Source organism: Gavia stellata, chromosome 8 (genome assembly GCF_030936135.1).
Source record: "Gavia stellata isolate bGavSte3 chromosome 8, bGavSte3.hap2, whole genome shotgun sequence".
In the NCBI taxonomy this organism is placed as follows: domain Eukaryota; kingdom Metazoa; phylum Chordata; class Aves; order Gaviiformes; family Gaviidae; genus Gavia; species Gavia stellata.
Window position 1 is genome coordinate 13408972 of NC_082601.1, and position 20437 is coordinate 13429408.

At 43.2% G+C, this 20437-nt stretch overlaps 1 protein-coding gene across 1 annotated transcript in view; it reads left to right on the top strand.

The window, feature by feature from the left end:
• The window catches only part of SEMA5B (semaphorin 5B), a 132736-nt gene that overhangs the window by 76666 nt on the left and 35633 nt on the right, over positions 1–20437 (top strand). The window contains exons 9-11 of the mRNA XM_059820123.1: positions 2358–2565; positions 4726–4933; positions 19152–19269. Of these exons, the coding sequence (XP_059676106.1) occupies positions 2358–2565; positions 4726–4933; positions 19152–19269 (534 nt within the window). The remainder of the gene's footprint in view (positions 1–2357; positions 2566–4725; positions 4934–19151; positions 19270–20437) is intronic.

The following is a 20437-nucleotide window of genomic DNA, read 5'->3' on the forward strand; positions in this document are numbered from 1 at the left end:
GCTGGAGTGCTGTAAATCGACATCCTAATTCACAGTATACTAACTTCTTTTCCAAGGAAAGCCCAAACACCTGGACCTAAAATGAAGAAAAAGAAATTTGTGGGGTTTTTTGTAGTGAAATTACTTAGGTGTGAGCATCACTTAGTGATATCATCTATCTGGATTTCTGTAAGGCCTTTGACACGGTCCCCTACAACATCCTTCTCTCTAAATTGGAGAGATATGGATTTGATGGATGGACTGTTCAGTGGATGAGGAGTTGGTTGGATGGTTGCATCCACAGAGTTGTGGTCAATGGCTCAATGTCTGGATGGAGATCAGTGACAAGTGGTGTCCCCTGGATGTCCGTATTGGAACTAGTACTGTTTAATATCTTCATCAGTGACATTGACAGTGCGATTGAGTGCACCCTCAGCAAGTTTGCAGATGACACCATGCAGCTGACACGCCTGAGGGATGGGATGCCATCCAGAGGGCATCTGGACAAGCCCTGGACAAGCTCTAGAAGTGGGGCCATGTGAATCTCATGACGTTCAACAAGGCAAAGTGTAAGGTCCTACACCTGGGTCAGGGCAACCCCCAGTATCAATACAGGCTGGGGAATGAAAGGCTTGAGAGCAGCCCAGCAGAGAAGGACTTGGGGGTACTGGTAGATGAAAAGCTCACAGACCAGAAAGCCAACCGTATCCTGGGCTGCATAAAAAGAAGCATGGGCAGCAGGTCGAGGGAGGTGATTCTGCCCCGCTCCTCCACTCTGGTGAGACCCGACCTGGAGTACCGCATCCAGCTCTGGAGTCCTCAGCACAGGAAAGACATGGACCTATTGGAGTGGGTCCAGAGGATGGCCACGAAAATTATCAGAGGGACTGAACACCTCTCCTATGAAAGAAGGCTGAGAGAGTTGGGGTTGTTCAGCCTGGAGAAGAGAAGGCTCTGGGGAGACGTTACTGCGACTTTCAATACTTAAAGGGGCTTATAAGAAAGATGGGCACAGACTTTTTAGCAGAGCCTGTAGCGATAGGACAAGGGGTAATGGATTTAAACTAAAAGAGGGTGGATTTAGACTAGATATAAGGAAGAAATGTTTTACAATGAGGGTGGTGAAACACTGGAACAGGTTGCCCAGAGAGCTGGTAGATGCCCCATCCCTGGAAACATTCAAGGTCAGGTTGGACAGGGCTCTGAGCAACCTGATCTAGTTGAAGATGTCCTTGCTCATTGCAGGGGGGGTTGGACTAGATGACCTTAAAAGGTCCCTTCCAACCCAAACTATTCTATGATTCTATGATTAGTGAGAAGCAAAGTTGTCCATGGACTGAATATGGGAGTTGGCAGGAATTCTAGTTGTACCGCTGACTCCCATGGCCTTGGGTAGGACAAATAATCAGTCACCCAGCTGTCTTTTGGAGTAATAAATCTTCTGCCCACCACGTGTGGCATTGTGGGGAAGAGTGAAGATCCAGCCCTGGCTGCTGACATGGACCACAAAACTGCATGGAGAGTATAATCTTGCACTGGCTTTTGAAAATGCTGGATTCTAGAGATTAGTGTGAGATAGAAACTCAGGCCTTAAAATGCATCATCCGTCTGGTAGGACTTACACTGGTGTTTAAAAGACAGTAGATGAGCTCTCTTCTCCCCAACCCCCGCCCCCCTTTTCTGGATGGACAATAGCATTGAGTCCTATCTCAGTGCAACCCTTGGTGCTGGAGGATGGATGGACATCGGTTGACCTGCCATTCGCTGTGAGGATAGAAGAGCTGTGTGGGGGGAGGGGGGAGCTAGTGGCTAACCTGCCTTGCTTAGGATGAAGCCAGATGGGTCTTCAAAAGGGAGCATACCACACAAAAGCGGTGTGGTGAGTTGGGTTCTTTGATGCAAAACCAACCTGGTTTTTAGGTTTTATAACTTCCAGTTTTCATGCATTGTACAGACTGAGATGCCAGGTAGAGCCTGAAGATGATTTGAAATGCTTCAAGGATTACCACAAAAACTTTCTTTCCACTGTTAGCTTTACATCTTTCTACAGCTAACTTTAATTCTTTCTTTTCCTCCTCAGTTTGTTAATGCCTTTTGCCCTTCTGGTGTGCTGGCTCCAGGTATCACAAGGGAATGAAACACCACATCACTGGTCAGTGGACCAGCTGCGAGAAACATTTATAAAGAGTGGGCTACAGGCCAAAGCTAGGCTAAGGAGCTAAGATCAGGCTAAGGGCCAGATCCTGTGACCCCCACACAGACCCATCTCCACAGGAAATCAACAGGATATGGGTTTCCAGAAGAATTTCAGGGTTTGGTCTTGGGCTGCTGGAGTGGGGACAAAATGCAGGTGCTGAAGTTCAATCTTCCATGTTTAGTGTGGGACGCTGAGTGATGACGGCCCTAATGAGAACCTGACGGAGAGGGTCCTGCAGGATGCACAGCGCTTGTTCCTGATGAACGATGTCGTGCAGCCAGTGACTGTAGATCCGTACGTGACTCAGGACAGCATTCGATTTTCCAAACTGGTGGTTGATATTGTTCAAGGGAAGGATACTCTCTACCACGTGATGTATATTGGGACAGGTAAGAGCATCAGGGCTTGAGAAAGTTCCTTCCACTTGCTCGTAGACCTAACAGCCCTAGTAGCCCGGCTGTGACATCATTACACAGTTGTCATTCAATATCATTTTGGCACAAAACTGCATGGAAATTAGTTTGCCTGAGTAAATTAAAAGCAGGATGGAGGACTTGAGGCAGAGTCCCAAGTGAGCAGACCATAAATCTACATTGTGTTTAAAAACAGCAATAACATTTTTCTTCCTTTTATAAAAACATGTTTCAACTAATCAGACTAATACATAACAGTGGGGAAGAGCAAAGGTCGCTCTGTGGTTATGTGCACGTAAGTCGCCTCTCGGCGCTATGACATAGTCATCTCTAAATAAGCAATAACAATACTTAACCTCCAGGCTTGCCCAGGGTTTTAATTATTTCTTTCTTTGCACTTCCGTGTGCCTACTGGCGTATGACTCCCAGTGCTTTCGGGAATGGGCATGCACTGAAATGTAATGCAGAAGGGGAAGCTGAGGCAAGTGCTTTTTTGTGGTAGCATAGCAAGCCAGTGGTAGAATTAAGTATATGATTTAGTCTCTTGATTTCTACTGCCATCCTCTAATTAGCAGGACACATTGCCTTTTCTGAAAAGCACAGATATCGTGGATAAATGAAAGATGCTGAAGAAGGACAAAGAGTTATAGATGGTTGCTTTAGCCCATATTCATACTAATGATAGAGGTTAAATTAAATAGTTTGATTAATCAGAGCATATGGCCAGTCTCATGGGTATAATGTTGTTATCCTCTATTGCAGAAGCTTTGCCTTTAGAATAAGATGGATTGGCTCCATAAGTGTTAGCTTAATCTCACATCTGAATGCAGAGTCATTGCCTCATTCTCATGTTACCACCTTCCAGGACTGTGTCATAATTTATCTAACTTTTACCACCACATACTTCAAAAGCAATCATCTTGGATGTGTTCTAGTAACATTCCCACTGTGGAGCCTCCATGGACATTGATTATGATGAGAAGATTGTACTTAAATAAAAATACAACATGGTTCTGCCATTTTGGTATCTCGATATTTTAAGTGAGGAGTCCAGCTACAAAGCCTGAGAGAAAACTGGGATACTTTCTGCCTCATATCATTTGTGTAGAAATGTCCACTGCCATAACCTTACCTCCTTATTCATGTTTGCATTCTGGCCCTGGTTAGTGGTGACTGAAGAGTAAGCTCTGCTGGACCTGAAACATTTAAACTAGTCAAATGCTTCAGTAGAGACAGCTCTGCCCAGAGGCAGCCCTGAACACAAACCCAGTCCTGAGACAAACCGAGCCCAAACTTGTTCCACACGTAAGGCCCTCCTAAGTAAAAGAGAAGATCTGCACGGCAGCCAACCCCACCACTGTGAATTGCTGAGCTTTGGCACCAATACAGAAGTTATCGGGATAGAAAGATTAAGCTTCAGGAACAATCGGGGCTGACAGACCTCTTCGGGGTTTTAATGAATAATGGTGTGGTTGCCCCCTTTTCCCCAGCACAAATCTTCCACAGTTCATCAGATCTTTAAATTGTTTAGGTCAGAGCACTGTGAGCACAAACATATATGTTTCTGTGTATTCACTGCTCATGCCATAACATCCGCTTGTCAACCTGGCAGGATGGCATCTTCCAGGAAGAGGATCAATTAGATCCATGACCCATGCAGTCATTACAGAGGCCTCTGAGATTTCCAGCAGGGCCACTGCATCTGTTGTCATTTGTCATGGCATCAAATCACACTGATCTGCTCCATAAACCAAAAGAAATACAGACTCGAGGCACAAGAAATGATCCCTGCTATCTCAGGTCACCTTGCTGTATAACTCACTGGTAATGGGACCAGACGCTTTTCTGCCTCAGTGCTCCAACTGGGAAATTTTTCCAGGTACTCACTCTCCAGATGGCTCACATCCTTCTGGTTTCCCATTAAAATGCATTCACAGATGGTTTCTGTGATGTTTGAGAACTGCTGAGGATTGTAACCATGTAGCTGGAGCTCTCTCTACCATGGGCAACAAGTGATCCAGAACTAGGTTTAAAGCAGCTGTGTAAAGATTACATTATTATTTCACTCTTTTGGCAGGTATGAAATGAAGTCAACGCCTCCAAGATTTACTTGTGCCTTTTTTCTTGTTTCATTAGAGTATGGTACCATCTTGAAGGCCCTTTCTACCACTAACAGGAGCCTGAGGAACTGTTATTTAGAGGAAATGCAGATCCTCCCTGACGGACAACGGGAAGCAATCAAGAGTCTCCAAATCCTGCACAGCGACAGGTCACTCTTTGTGGGCTTAAATAATGGAGTGCTAAAAATTCCTCTGGAGAGATGCTCCATGTACAGAACAGAAGGGTAAGCAAATTTACAGCTCTGATATATTCCACTTCAGCCTAAAAAGAAAAGCGCCAGGGAAGCATATTCCAGTCTGATTCAGTTTAGAATGCTTTTTTTCATCACTACAAGACAAAAGACACTGTTGGAAGTGCATGTCCTGATAGATAAATTAATGACAGGAGCAATGAGAATGAGCAATATTTTTTTTTTAATATTAATTAATCCTCATCAGAAATTAATTGTGTGTTTACCATGGAAGGACTTGCAATATTTACTTCTTTTTTTTTAACTTGACATTTCAGTGTTGCTTTGATTAACTCCATGTGTTTTGCTGGTGGTTCTTATTGGCTGTATGGCTGCAGGTTTCTGAATTTGGGTTGCAGCCAGCCTATCCTGGCTTATCTGAGTGATCACCTCTCAAATGTCTGATGAGGCAAGGCTCGGCTCCTTGGCAACTTGTTACTGCTTTTGGAACCCAATAGCTCATTTCAATTATGTGTGACACCTCTTGCACCTGGATAGATTCTGTGCCTTGATCATATCTTTTAAAGGGAGTGGGAAAAAAGACTTTTTTTAATTGTCAGCCCTGGCTCCAGAGCAGTTTTCCACCCAGAAATGTGTGTAGAAGTTTTTTGCATCCAAATGGTATCCCCCCATTAGGAGGTGAAAGAGTGTGATACCAACTGATTGAGACATACACTCAAATAATCTCCCTGAGCGTGCAGTGGGGTCTGCTGCGGGTAATTGCTTGTTTACATCTCTTAGAAGTACTTTTCCTTCTCCTCTCTCGCTTTTGCCTTGCTTTTCTTTACAAGAGTTTTGTGTGAAATCCATGTCCTCTGTGCTAGACAAGAGGAGGGAATTTCTTAGCAATGTCTAAATCGCTGTTCTCTTGCCAAAAAAACTGATATAGAAAATGTCACCATCATTTTATTTTCAACAAGTAGAGTTTACCTATCCTTGTACTAAATTAATGTCTGCCTAAATATAAAAATGCTAGCTCTTTCTATTTTTGCTGAACCTCTTAATTATCCCTTTCAGAAAATATAACTTGGTCATTACTGTAAGTTTGACACAGAAGTGTTTAGTAAGAGAAAGACAACTACAGCTGGAAAATGCCATCCTGTCCTCAGCCCTTAAAAGCAGAGACTTAAAAAGGTAGAACATAACAGCTGTCCTCTTCAGGCTGTCCTGGAGAGTTTCAGTTTGAGAATATTTATGTGTGTATACATATATATGATCCAGTTTCAAGAGAAATGAGTTCTTCCTTTTCTTTCTTTTCCTAATCTTGAGTTCAGCTTTCCGGTAATTTATAGATCGCGTCCCACTTTCAGCCTGCATAAGTACTTTGTATGACACTTCCATTAAAACTCAAATGGTGGAGTTTTGCTCAACTGCCTGAAAAAGGGACAAGAAGGGAAAAAGCAGCTGTGGCTGGAGGGCAGATGGGTGGGGGTTCCTCACAGGAGCTCCATCTATTTAAGACCTGAGGGCTGCAGTGCAGTCCCCTGCTACTATAAGCTTATCCCAGCAAAACAGAAATCTGGCTTCAAAGAGGTTCCCTTGCACGCTGGTGGCCACAAGCAGCCTCAGTTTTATGCATTGTATGGCACTGAGTCCTGGCTGAAATTACTGGGAAGCTTGTGTACCAATGCTGGTTTTTTCTAAAACAAACTTTCCGGAGGCATTTTTCAGTGAAATAAGGAAGCAGTCCAGCTCTTTGGGGGATGGAGACTCAAACTCTTCCTCCATTGACTAGTTTCATGGTACTTTTAGGCAATTTAAGCTAGCTGCTGGGCTATACCAAAGTACACGAGATAGGGGCCCCTGACAGCATGGTGGGTGCATAAGTTTGGCGATGTGGGGGGTCAGAATTTATTGAATTCGGATGCTGGCTAGGTAGTGTACGGGTGTACATTGTAATGGATCCTTTGCCCCACGGCTGAGTCTTGTGGAGGGACTGTGCATTTGAAAGGAGGAAAAAAAGAAGAAAACTTAGGAAAGCCAAGGAATGCAATTATTTATTTATTTGTCTAAAAGCATATTTGTGATATTATTATTAATTTTTAAGGTAAGCTCTTTTTGGTAGGAAATTATTCAACTGCAAATTTTTCAGCTGCAAATGTTGGAACCCTTTTTCCCCTTAGCATCCCAGCTATGTAGGTGATAAGTCAACTTGGCCTCCTTTGTATTTCTTTCAATACTGAACTGTATCGAGAAGGATGTTTTAATTTCCTCCAGTGCATTCCACCTGGCACTTCTCCTGGGCTGTGATTTATTGCTTATTGTTGTGTCTGTGTTTAATACATGCCAATATACAGCCACCACGGGAAGAAGGGCTCCCGCCCTACAACACCCTCCGCTTACTTTTTTGTCGTGCTGTGACTTCTTGACTGGCCTCCCTGAAAAGCTCTGGTTTCAGCAGTTTTTATAATCTAATCGTTTTGATGGGGGCTCAGGAAGCTTGGAGGTGATGGAGAATTTGTGCCTCCCAGGCAGGAATACCACAACACTGTTTGTTTTCTTTGGCTGTGCCTCATCTTATCAGGAAACTTTGCAGCCTTTTACACCCTAGGGGCTGATGTGGGTTCTTGGTTGCTGACTTAGAGCTCTTGCCTTCATCCTGCCTTCTTCATCCTGCCTTCTCCCTTCTCCCTGGAATGGGTGATCATGTATTAAGAGAAAATTGATCCTAGCATTGATCCCCTCCAGTGGTCCTTGCATTCTGCTGCTTTAAAACCTTGGGCCTTGGTACCAAGGCTTAGAAATGGGACAGAGGAAAAAGCAGCAGCAAAGGGAAGAGGTGGAAAGGGAAAAGGATTTCTGCCATCTCTTTACTGTTTGTTTATTGACACAGCACCAATTTAATCTCTTAAATGGTGACCAGTAACTCATCCCCATGTCTTGATGTAGTTCATTGACCCAATATATTTCTGGGTGTCTGAGCAGTGTTTTGTGTGTGCCCACTGACCTGTCTCAATCTGTCTTTTCAGAAAAGCCAGTCTTAGCAACAGGGCAACGGGAAGACATCTGTAATGTCAGCTGCCCAAATTTACAGGCTGGACTTGGCTGCAGGGACCCTGCCTTGTGCCTGTGTTTTCCTGTTGTGCTTCAGTGCTGCCATTCCCCACTCTTGCTGGAGACTATCAGGAAGATGTACAATGCGAGCAAAACCTACAAGCCCTTTGAACGTGCAGCCTGTTTTGAAGGCTGCTTTGCTGGGTGGTAGCTTGGCTGTGTTTACTGCTGGATTTTGCATGGCTTTGAAATCTTTGTAACCTCCCTGCAATTTTCAAATGAGCTTGGATTTTTACCTCAAGTTCCCCCAAGCTTTGGGGAGGGACATTTGGAGAGCCAGCATTGCCACATTATCACTGACACCACCGTATCTCTAGAATGTGTCTGAACAAAATCCGGAATCTGAATTTTAGAGAGGTGAGGATTTCAGATCTGGACCATTATTTTTAGGTGGGGCCTATCTGTAGGGGTAGTTTAGTAATTTTTTCAAAGGGTGGGGTGAGATTATTCATTTTAGGAATTGCAATCAAACAGATAGGAAAATTAAGCTGGTTGTTGCAGGGAACGCTTTGTGATCTCTTTCTGTTGCCCCTTTGCAGCATCAGGGCCGTGGGCCTCTGAGCAGACAGGAACCCTGAGGTGGGCCTTGGAGTGATTTTATAGCCATTTTTTGATTGCACATTCAAATGAGGAAAAGAAAATGTGTTTGGGAAATAGACCAGAGGGTGTCTTGAATACCCACCTTTTCTGCTCTCCCTGTCCTGAGCAGTTTATTTTGATGCATTTTTATGTTGATATTCATTCTTTCCTTTTCCTCCCTTCAGTTTTCTGCATAAAATTTGCAGTTCACATGATACAGGTTGCAATTTTGGGATGTACAGTGTGGTTCTGAGAACAGTTTGGCTTGCCTGTCCTCTCCCTGTTGTGCTGTTGCTCACGTGTGGGCATCCCATCAGGTTGTGCGAGTGCCACCTCAGATCAACCTCATGCCAGTGGAGATAATCCTGCTTCCACGGCTATGGGGAGAGCCAGATCCTCTCGCATGCAGCTATGACATGCTCTCATTTCAGCTCTGCCTGCTTTTTTGACCTGGTTGCATGGAGTTTGCTGTTGAGTGTTGCTGAGCTTTTGCCCTCCTACTTGGCCTAAATTCTGCTGTACGTCCCCTCCAGCCGTGGTGCTTAATGCAAAGCTAGCAGAAATGACTCAGCTGACAAGTACTCTTACCTGCTGACTTGAGATCTGTGTGAGAACCACAATTCACCTCTAAATAGCTCTGGGCTAGTGATCAGACAACTAAGTACATATAGGTGAGTAACTCCTGAAATTACTCCAGGGAATTTTCAGAAGAAAAGGGTCAGTAGCGGCAGTAAAGAAGCAGAGAGTTTTCTGCCCTCTTTCTCTTTCCAAAGTGCAAAACGGGACATCCAAGCATGATCCCTGTACCACGCCCACACTACGCTTGAAGGGGGTTGAGATATCACATAGAGGATTGCTTTTGTGGTTATTGTTATTATCTTCTTTTTTTTACTCCTTATATGGTGCAAAATCCTTTGTAACAAACGAATGAAGCAGTGGAATTTAGGACAAACAAGGAGCTATCACTGGGTAAAAAGTACAGGAGATAAAATATTAAAAGAGGTAGGGGAGGAAACAAAGCAGAGACTGTTGTTCAGTGGAGCCCAGCATCCAGCAGATCACTGAGGCAACGTTGATGGCCAGATTGTTCAGCAAAGACCTTGAAAATCCAGCACCTTCTTCTGAGCTGAGTCTGTTGAAAGTTTGGCCCAGATTTTGTTTTGAAAATCTTCTCCCTGAGAGTTTTAAAAAATATCCAGCACATTGAACATCCTTTTAAAAATAGAGGCAAAAGGAAAGGTAGCAGCCTACAAAAATGTTGTGATAAAGCTTAATCATCGATTTCCTTCTGCTTTGGCTGATATGGCCTCTCCAAAATTAAGGGAATTAGCTAATTATTGTACTACCAATAATGTTGAAAAGCTTTGGAAGACTTCATAGGCAGAAAGGAGAGTGCTCAGCCCAATCTTTTGTCATCCACAGTATCCAATAATACATCAGAATAAATCACTAAACATCTGGTTTGGCATTCTGATTGCATTTAAGTAAATAGCGAGACTCCCACTGACAGAGAATGAAGACATCAAACAGAACCATGATCACTAAAGCTCTTGGAAAGAATGAAGTTTGGTAGATGAAATGGATCTGTGTTCTTTAAATAGAAGTACAAAATTATACCATTTTCTCTATCCTGAAAACACATTTGCATCTGCTGTAGCAGGCAATTACTCCCATTTTCTTTAATGTAGCTGCTTATATACGTAAAGTTAAGCACATCCATACTATTTGCAGGATATGGACCTTTAAGATTCAAGGGGATGGTACAGGTCTAAGAAACCTGGATTTCAGGATAGCAGTTGAAGAGCTTCATTTGAATGGTCTGCGAAAGGGATGTGGCCATGTGTGTCTGAAATTGGGAAAAAAAGAAGGCAAGGGTAAGTGGCAATGTAGTGAGCAGGGGCATGTTTCCAATAAGATGCCAGAGAGATTGGTTTTCAGTTTCATTTTATTTGACATTATCTTTAATGGCATGGAAGAAAGAAAATAGCATACTTTGTAGATGACATTTAAGTATGAAGGAATCATAAATAACAGTGAGGAGAGAAATGCAATGTGGAGCCAGTAGGGAAACCAGCAAGAGCTGAGTTTGAGGAATAAGCTTGTGCTGAGATTGCTGGTGTTTGCATCACTGAAAAAGAGAGAACACAGGATGAAAGAGTGGAAAGGGGCTCTGCTCCGAACCAGATGAATTATTACAGTTTTTTCCCATTTCTATTCCAATGACATGCTTTGCATTCATTTTAAGCTGCCTGTACACTTTTAGGCTCCCACTTTTAGCTCCGAACTATGTAAATGGCCCTGAGTGAATGGTACTGTGGCAGAAGGGGAATTCAGCAGCAGCCAGAGTCCGGGGTTATACAACTGCTGAAATAGAGGAAGGTCACTTCAGAAAAAGCCAAACAAAATCAGCTAATTTCAGGGCTCACTGCCTTTTGTCTCCTTAATATCATGACTAGGTTGCCAGTTTGTTTTGGGGGGCTTTGGATTTGCTAGGAGGGAGGAAAAAGCAGGGAGGTTGAATGTGCTGAGGGCTTTTGTTTGCTCCTTATTTTTAAAGCATACTGCCAACATGACTTAGCTAGCAAGATTGGGAAGTGTTTAGCGTATGGATCCTTTTACATCTAGCGGGCTGGCTTTAGGCCAGCTCTGATCAATGATGTCTAAAAGTCATTACCATCTGATGCCTGCTAGGTGGGCTATGTGAAATTAGTTTCAACACAGTGGCGGCTGACAGGAGAGCAGGTAGTTTTCTTGGAATATGTAATATTAGGATGACATTGATGCTATTGTTATACAAATAAGATTAATAACTAAAGCTACCAGCAAGCCCCAGGGCAGATATCCATCTCATCTGTCAATTCTTGCAATTTGCTACTATTATGTCATAAGATTTGTATTCTAGGCAATGGTCATATTCAGCGACATGGCTCCTGATGCAAAGAGTCTACAGCCTTACTGCTGCCATGGCTGGTTTGCTTCATGTCTCCAGCTTCCAGACAGCATTTGCAGTGTAAAACACAAATGTGTCCAATGTTAATACTGAATGAATATATTGCTACAGATGCCTCATTAACTTTTTATTAGGAGATGTGCTGTTTTACCTTTTGGGGGAGGTGGAAGTATCTGGAGCCAGAACAAATTTGTTATTGTTGGGTTAAGTTTAAAATTTAAGTACATAGAAGTACATAAAATATGTATGGGTTGTAGAAAAACATAATATTGTATTGTTTAGTGTCTTTTACATGTGAAAATACCGAAGTACTATAGAACTATGGGAACACTCCAGTCTGCAGAGGGGTAGGGCTGGATTTCAAGAACAACCATTTACTTAAGTGATGTCTTTTGTTAAAAAGTGGAATGGACATTGCTTGATGGCATTTTTATAACTACATGGGAAAAAGCAATGGAGAATATGTTGGCAGGACCATTTTGCCCCTTATGCAATGTTAAAATAGCCCTGCATTGGACAAGAGATGTGTTAGATCCTCAGGGTGTAGTAGGTGGTCTAATATTTATTTGCCTTTTCCAACACACATTAATCTACAAAGGCTCTGTCTAGTTGAATCTACATCTTGTGGAGCAGAAAATAATTACCCAGAGCTTAACAAAATCCAACTTTCACAAAGGAGCTGCTTGAATATGGATTACTTTGTGCAGCCTGGGTGACTACTGTAGACTGTTTTCAGGTTTCTTTATCATCACCCACATTTCTTTCTAAGTTTTCTGCCTTTGCAGTTTCCTTTCCATTCCTAAGTTCCCATTTTAGCATCATTTGTGTTCTTAAACCATTAGCATCTTGCAGAGGCTACGTAAAGCACCTGTCTGTGTCCCTTGCAGTGGATTTGCTGTTGCCTAAACCACCCTTTTTCCCATATCCACCTACGCCACCAGACTACAGGAATTTTCCATGTTCACACAGAAGTCTCAGATCTGCAACCACAGAGCAGAAACACAGCAGCAGAGCACATCTTAATCTGACAGCCGCCTCCAGACACTGACTGACACAGGGCAGAGACAGGGAATAACACTTGAGTGCACTGATTTGCCCAAGCTGCCTTTCCAAAAGGATGTCTAGTCCCCTCTGCCTCTTTCCATATGGCAGCCCTGGGGGGCATGTTTTCTTAAGGCTCAGAAGTCTGCCAAGGCTAGGAAACAGTTGTGCTTCGCAATTCAGACAAACATGCCCTGCATTCAGGAATTCCTTCTGGCTATTCCTTTCATTAGGATTTTAATAGTATCTGAGTTTTCTTGTGGATGACTGATCCCATCACTGGTAGTCAGAGGCCCTCTGTACTTCTGTTTTTATTAGAGGTCAGTTTTGTTTGGCACAGTGACAAGAGTTTCTAATAGTGTTTGTGGAGGAACACTTACTCATTTTTTCTAATAACCTGCTTTACTGATGTAAACATAAATCCAGATTTAATCAGAATTTTTCTCGGGACGGCATTAATCTTCATATTTGAATAAATGCAATGTTGTTTTATTTCACAGCTTTAAAAATAAAAATAAACACCTATCCAATAAAGAAGTCACTGTTGCTAAAAGATGATGGAATGGAATGTCAGAAAGTAAGAAATTGAATAGTTTGTTGTGTAGATTGTGCGAGGCCATGATCTATAAACCACAATCGATTAAAGTGATATTGAAAATGGTAAGGCAGAAGGTGGAAACTAGCAAGCCAAGGTCCCTGATGTGGAAAGGAAAATGAGGTGAAACTGCCTCTGAAAATCCTCTGTCTGTGCACTGCTTCTTTCAAATAAGTTACATGTGTTTGGCTCATAAATGGACTTCAGTTTTAGAGGTCGTTTTACACCATGGCTTTAATTTATGCATTGAAAACAAATCATGTGCAGAGCAGCAATCACTGATGCTAAGCATGTGTGAGTGATAAATTACACAAGCACACAACACACGCACACTTCAGCTTCTCTGCCTCTGCATCCTATATCAAATGCCAAAATACCAAAGCTTGTCTGACCAGATTAACATCAACTGTAGCCTTCACAGTGGTGGTACCTGTGACCTGTAGCATGCTCTTCCCAAGTAGTACCCTGCTCCACAAATAACCCCATTAATTGCTTATGAAGTACGTGGCTCCTCGTCTTGAGGAAAGGGCAGTAGCATCTGGCACGGAATATGTTGTATTCACCAGCTGAGAAATGAAGCTGCTACTTGACCAGCGTCTGACTAAAGCAGCTCAGTTCCACTTGGCTTCTCTTCTCAGTGGGGAAAGATAATGGATTTGTACAGATCACTAACTCATTGCTGCAGTTTGAATTTTTAAAGGTATCAAAATTAGAGGGATTGTTTGAAGGCCTGGTGCTTTTTTTCCCTTTCTAATCTTATTTTCTTAAGCCACAAACATACTTTTGATTCTTATTCTTCTCTTTTCATGCCATCTGGCTTTAGGGAAGACAGAAGTCCGCTCTTCCTTGCACAGGCTATTGAGGTTGTCAGTAATTATGATTTGGTTGGCTGGAAGCTGATATGATTATTTGCTTAGTTCATCCCCTCCGCAGGTTGATAGCAATGGGGCAGTAAGCTAACCTCGTCAGGAAATGTTTGTCTGCCAAACACAGCCTCCTGCTTGCAACTAACAGACACAGCTAAAACCCCCTTATTGCTTGCAAAGGGCTGTTCTATCAGAGTTAACTGCTTGAGAAGTGCTTGAGGAGTGCAACAAACCACTGTGAAATTCTGAGGTCTTATTCCCCAAAAGAGCAAGTTGAACTCCTGTGCCTCCCATGCTCCTGAGATGCTGAGTGCAGATGAGTGTTGCTCAGTGCCTTGCAGGATCAGGTTTATAAATGTTTGCACCGCACCAGTTGATAGCGCTGCTATCTCTGTGCCTCTCATGAACTAACTGGTGATGCCCATGGGGGTTTAAACAACTAGGTGCTGTGACAGTTACCGTATCTCTCTGGTGAACGTGACATTCACTGCAGGTTCCAAACTCATCAGCAAAAATGCAGAACCCTCTCCTGGCGCAGTGGCAGGGTTTTGTGAGCAAACACAGTTTGGGAAAGGAGCTTCTCAGTCTTTGGATGTAGAGCCCTGCCTCTGCAGATCATCACATCCTGTCATTACATTCCTGTTTGCTCTCATCAGGAGTGAGAAAGAGGTAAATGAAAAGAGAGGGAGTGAAAACTGGGGGAGAAAGCATGTCCTGGCAGATGAGAGGAGCAGAGTCCTTCAGTGTGAATGCTCTGGATCACAGTTTTGTGACTTTTGGTACAAAAGGGAATTTTTGTGTGTCTTCTGTCTGGTAGTAAGAATGGGAAGAAGCCCCAGTAATTCTTTCTTTCCTTTGGTCCGTCAAAGCCTAATCTCTTGGGCCTGGTTCTATTGATTTGATGATCCATTTAGTACACAGTGTAGTTTTAACTCTCAGGGAAAAATGACCAAAAGATGAAGTTATCTAGACCCAGAGCAAATTAAAGTGGGAATGAAAAACTTTTGAACTACAGATGTTTAAGCTTTAATGAAGATTCTGAAAGAAGACATCATTCAGGCTATTACAAAAAAGGAGATCTTGGGCAGGACCAGCATCTTGAAGCAGAAGTCTTCTTACAGCACATGCTATTAGTGAAGGCTCAGCACCAGCAGGCTTCAAAGGCCCCATAAAAACTCTTTTGAGTCATAGGTAAGAGTTTCCATTGACTTCAGTGGGCTGTGGATTGTGCCTCACTTGCAGAGACTTAATCCTTTGTGTTATCCCAGATCACTGCTGTAGAAATGATTGCAACAGTCAACAACGGGGAGGCTTACAGCTCCCAAAGAGCAGGCAGCAGGTGATCTCTTATGAGTAAGATCTTATTTTCATGCAAATGTCCTTGGTAAGTGAGAATGAGGAACCGGAGAAAAAAATACCTTGAATAGGAGATACAAATGGAATTGTTTTTCAGTTGAGCATTTTCAGTGTATGCCTTTATGCCTGAGATAAGACATTTTATTGTGAGGCAATGAACTAAAGTGAATCACTATTGATAGTAATGCCCTGTCATAATAAATCCAACCTCTTAGATATCCGTCAAGAGGTATTCTCCCAAGTCCTCACCCAATGCGCTACAGTTAGTAGATGGCCAGAGAGGAACTGAGGGCATGAACCATGTGGTATCATCACTATCTTACCTCCACAAGCATCCCACTTTGTGGGATTTCATTAACTAAGTCATTAGCATTAATATAGCCAGAGTTAACCAGCTATGCTTGGGTAGTCTTCTGGGATAATGGGTTCCCTCTACCTGTGTGAATTGTGACGGGAGATGATAGTGTGTTATTAGTTCCTTGAGGCATTCCCAGCCTGCCACTGAGGAGACCTAAGTGTGGTGTTCCCTGTATGTATGGTATGAAATCTGGCCCCACTGAGCCAGTGGCAGAAGTCCTATTGCCTTTGAAACATCAGAATTTCATTATAGAATGTAAACTCCTTTGTATCTTATTTCACAGTATTCACATACTGTCCTGCAAGACTTCAGGTCTTGTGGCCTGTGTGAGACTTTTCAGCGGTATCATAATACAAAATGGTATTTAAACATAAACATTTCAATTTATTTTGTGTTCTGAGCACAGGGAAATGCTGTGATATCTTTACATTTTCCACACCGTGGTGCCTGAGCAAAGAATGACAGTATAATTCTGAAGCATTTTGATCCGTGCATGCATGTATGCATACATATATTTGTCTTTCAGTGTGTGTTTGCTGGTGTGGTTTTGTTTTAATGACATAAATAGGGATATATATTCTAAAGATATTGTAAGGATATAAATTAGGGTGGATTTTGAAGTGTTCACTTAAAGTATTTGCCAGAAACATTGTTCTCTTGCAGTAATGCACATTGTAATGCTTTTCCTGCTTACAAAAGGAAAAACAAATGGAGCAAATTGTGTGTAAGTAAATACATTCCTCCTCACCCTTAAGTGTATCGCTGTCAGCTGTTATAATAGGTTTCTCACCAGAGTTGAGGCAGATGAGTGGGCTCAGAATGCTGAAGGGAGGCCGACAGCATAGCTATTTTGTTTTTAGATTTCAAATGGTTTTGAGGGCCTGCCATCAGACGGGGAGAAGTCCCGGGCTTTGATGGCTGTTAAATTACAGAGTGCATGTTTTGACAACCCAGCGGAGCCCAGGCTGGGTAGTAATTCATTACACCCAGGATGCAGAGCGCTGGGACGGCATGGCGCAGGATGGCCGTAGCTCCCCGCCAACAAGCAGTGCACCGGGCTCATCCCAGTGCCCAGCACCGTGGCCTTCTGGCGGCTCTGCAGCTCGGTTACTGACGGCCCGTCAGCTGGGGCTCGGTGTGGCGGCAGCGGACGGGGCTGTGTTTCAGTGAGTGCACCGTTAGGGATCTGTAGCTTGCCGCTCTCAGCCAAGAGCAGCACATTAACTACATGACATACATTATGACAGTGCCAGCAAAGTGGTCAGTGCCTAACGGGGACATACTGCAGCCTGCGGAGTGGCTGAGGGCTGCAGCACAGAACATATGGAGATTATTTCCTGAATTTATGCAGCACATGTTTTCCTATAAATTAAATTCAGAGAAAACGTGTATCATAATAGGGTGATGCTCGCAACAGCCTTCCCTGTTGTGAATTACAATGACCTCTCTCAGCTCGCTGGGTGCCCAGCGAAATGGCTTCATGCAGTTGGAAACAATAGCATGTACGTGGTGTCAGGGTCTGAAAGCCTGACCAAAAGGATCTCTAAGTAAAAGCAGGGTCTTTTTCCTCTTTTTTTCCCCCCATTACTTCTCTCATTATTATCCTTCTATCTAGAAACCGCCGAGTTTCCTCCTGAAGGGCTGAGTTACCGAGAGGGTGGGCAGATGCCCCGGTGTCTGCTCAGTAATATCTGGGTGCCGCCCTTGCTGAGGGGCTGCTGGATGGCAGAGGCAGCTCGGGACGTGGTGGCAGCCCCAATTCATGGGTGAGGACAGTGTGGGTTGCCAAAGCAGCAGGATGGGGGTCCTTAGTGAGAATAATGAGCAAAGCAGCATGTGTCCCTTCTGTGTCCTTGGACTGAGGATCCCGAGTCTTTTCTAGGCAAATATTTGATGTTCTGTTGCCTGGGGCTGGGACAAAATCATCTTTGCCTTTTCCTTGGGTGTGCTGAAGCAGCTGAAGGAAAAATGTAGAGACAGTCATTGTAACTACCTTCCTAAAGCATGAAAGATAAAGTTATGTTTCTTACAACCCTGTGTGTGAAATCTTTAATAGAGGAAATATAGGAGCTGCCATGTAGGAGCAAACTGGAAACTCATAATTAAGATACAAATATATACATGTGTGTCTGTCTGTGTGTGTGTGTGTGTATATATATATGTATGTAAAGCAATGGGTACCAGACAGCAAAACAATCTAGGGTTTGCTTTGGGGCAAATCGCTGTGGAGTCAGTACAGACTGATAGAGTGTTTTCAGCTGTGCTTAAGGGACTTGCTTTTTCATTTGTGGCTGATTACAGGCTAATAGGATTTCAAAGATTTCTGGGAGGGAACAGTTCACATCTCATTACTTTTGATTCTTTTCTTTTTTTATGTTTCATTTATCATACTGATACCTACTCTTAGAATAAATTTTATTACTCTCCTGTTTAGCTTCTTGAACTAAATTTTTCCCTTTGGTCCCTTGCTGCTGTCTAATTGACAGTTTTCAGATCATTTGGGACTTTTGGAAAGATCCTATCAGCCTTTTGTGTGATAGAAGAGAATGGATCATTGGAATAAAAAATAGTGTTGTGAATCTTTTTAGGTTTAGTCCTCTCTTCTTTGTCTTTCACTAATACATGCATGATGTGGCTTGTGCTGTTATGTTTTCTTAATGAAAATTAACAATTTGAAAGCAACTCATGGGAACAACCAATATAGCTGAATTTTATCGGTGCAGATTAATTCTGTGACTGACCTTCTCTGTTTAGTGGCAGTAGTAACCCTAGTTATTTTTCTTTAGCAGCTCACATGTTGGGAACACACACTTAGCCTGTAAATATGGATTCAGGAGGAAAATGAATACACCAGTGTTCAAAGCAGCCAAAAGCTTAGAAATAATGTTCTGCTGTGACTTTTCCAAACTGACATCTTGATGTTGGGATTATAAATGAAACCATTGTTCCAGGAAAGGCCAAGACTAATAGAAAGCCTTTATTACTGGCCCATTGGCTAATTCTGCTTGTCTAACCCCTTTGGATGGAGACAGTGTCAGAAAACATACTCACAGAGGTTGCTTTGTGTGAGATTTGGCCTGCTGAGTGATTACATGGGGGCACAAAGATATCTCAATGACAAGTGTTCTTTGACTAAAATTTGTAAAGTCATTTTCTTTCCCTAGGCCTTGGAGAGGAGTGAACTGATTTTTAATCTACAGCTTCTATGAGTGATATTTGCTTTGTGTCCTATCACCCTTCTATTCAGCCGTTCTCCCCTTCCAAGCAGGTAAACCTCTGCTTAGAAGAAATTGTTTCTTCTGTTGAGCCTCGGTGCAGTTGACAGCTGTCATATACAAGCGCTATACTTGAATACGTGTCTTTAGAGCTAGACAGTCTTAAAGAGCTTTCATCTTTTCTCTTTGCACATGCAGGGAATGCCTAGGAGCCAGAGACCCCTACTGTGGCTGGGATAACAAGCAGAAGCGATGCACCACCATTGAGGACAGCTCCAACATGAGCCTGTGGACTCAAAATATTACTGAGTGCCCAGTAAGTAGAAGGAGTGGAAATATTTTATATACTGGTGTGTGAGTGTGTGCGTATGTGTAGAAGGGAGAGGGGAAGTGAGTGTGTGGCAGCCTGATGAGGACTGGCGGTTAGGAGAACATGGAGAGCCCAGTGGCACACACCTCCTTTAGTATCTGTGCAGTCTCTTGTTTAGAGCACAGAGACCCCAAATGTATTTGTTTGCTCCAAAAGGGGGACCCCAAAGCAAGAACTCAGTCCCCCTCATGCCCACCTATGCCTTGAGTGAAGAAGATTGCATCACGCTGTTGGGTTACTGCTGAGAATTGTGTAAGTCCCAGATGAAACTTGAGTTTTCTCAGGGCTGCTCCACTGTCTGCACCATTTCCTTGGCTTCCCTGTAGGTTGGGGAAATCGGAGTAGCTGGTGTACAGCATCCTCAGGCAGCATCCAGTTCATTTTCCAATTTGATCCCTGAGCTGGGCCCAGGAGACAACGCTGGTGAAGAAGTGTTGCACTGGCAGGAAGAGGCTTCTAGGGAGCAGCAGAGAAACAGGGCATGCACGGATGGTTTGCAGAGGGAACAAGATACAATATGTACTGGAGAGAACACAAGGAAAGGGGAGAGAGTAATGAGGAGAGGGATGAAGAGAAAGAGAGTATTGTGTTCTAACCTCACTTTAGCAGACCAAAGACCAAATCCATGTAATATTTCAAGGAGATGGTCTTCCTTCCTTGCCCCGGTCTCCATCAGATGCAGCAGTTAAAAAAAAAAAGTGTCTCTGCTTGAATCAGTTTGAGTTGGCTTTCTGGCTCCCTTCCACCACCCACCCACCCTCCTCTGATGGCAATATCCAGTTCCTGGCTGTGATCCCCAGAAGCCGTCTGGCCAAATTCAATTCCTGCTGCTTGAACTGTACCTGTGAGGTGGCTGGGGAGGAAAACCAGCCTTATTAAATAAATTGTAGTGTGTGAGGGGAGGAGAAATTCTCATTAATGTCCATCATTATTATCTAACGTCAATTAGCATGTTAATACTGCTAAGTACAGTAGATATAGAGAGAGAGGACTGGATGGGTTATATCTTCAGTATGCTATTTCTGTCTGGTGCTGGGATGTTTATTCCCCTTATCTTCCTTACTTCTCAGATATTTTCCTGGAAAATATTAGTCATTACTTCAATCCATCCTCA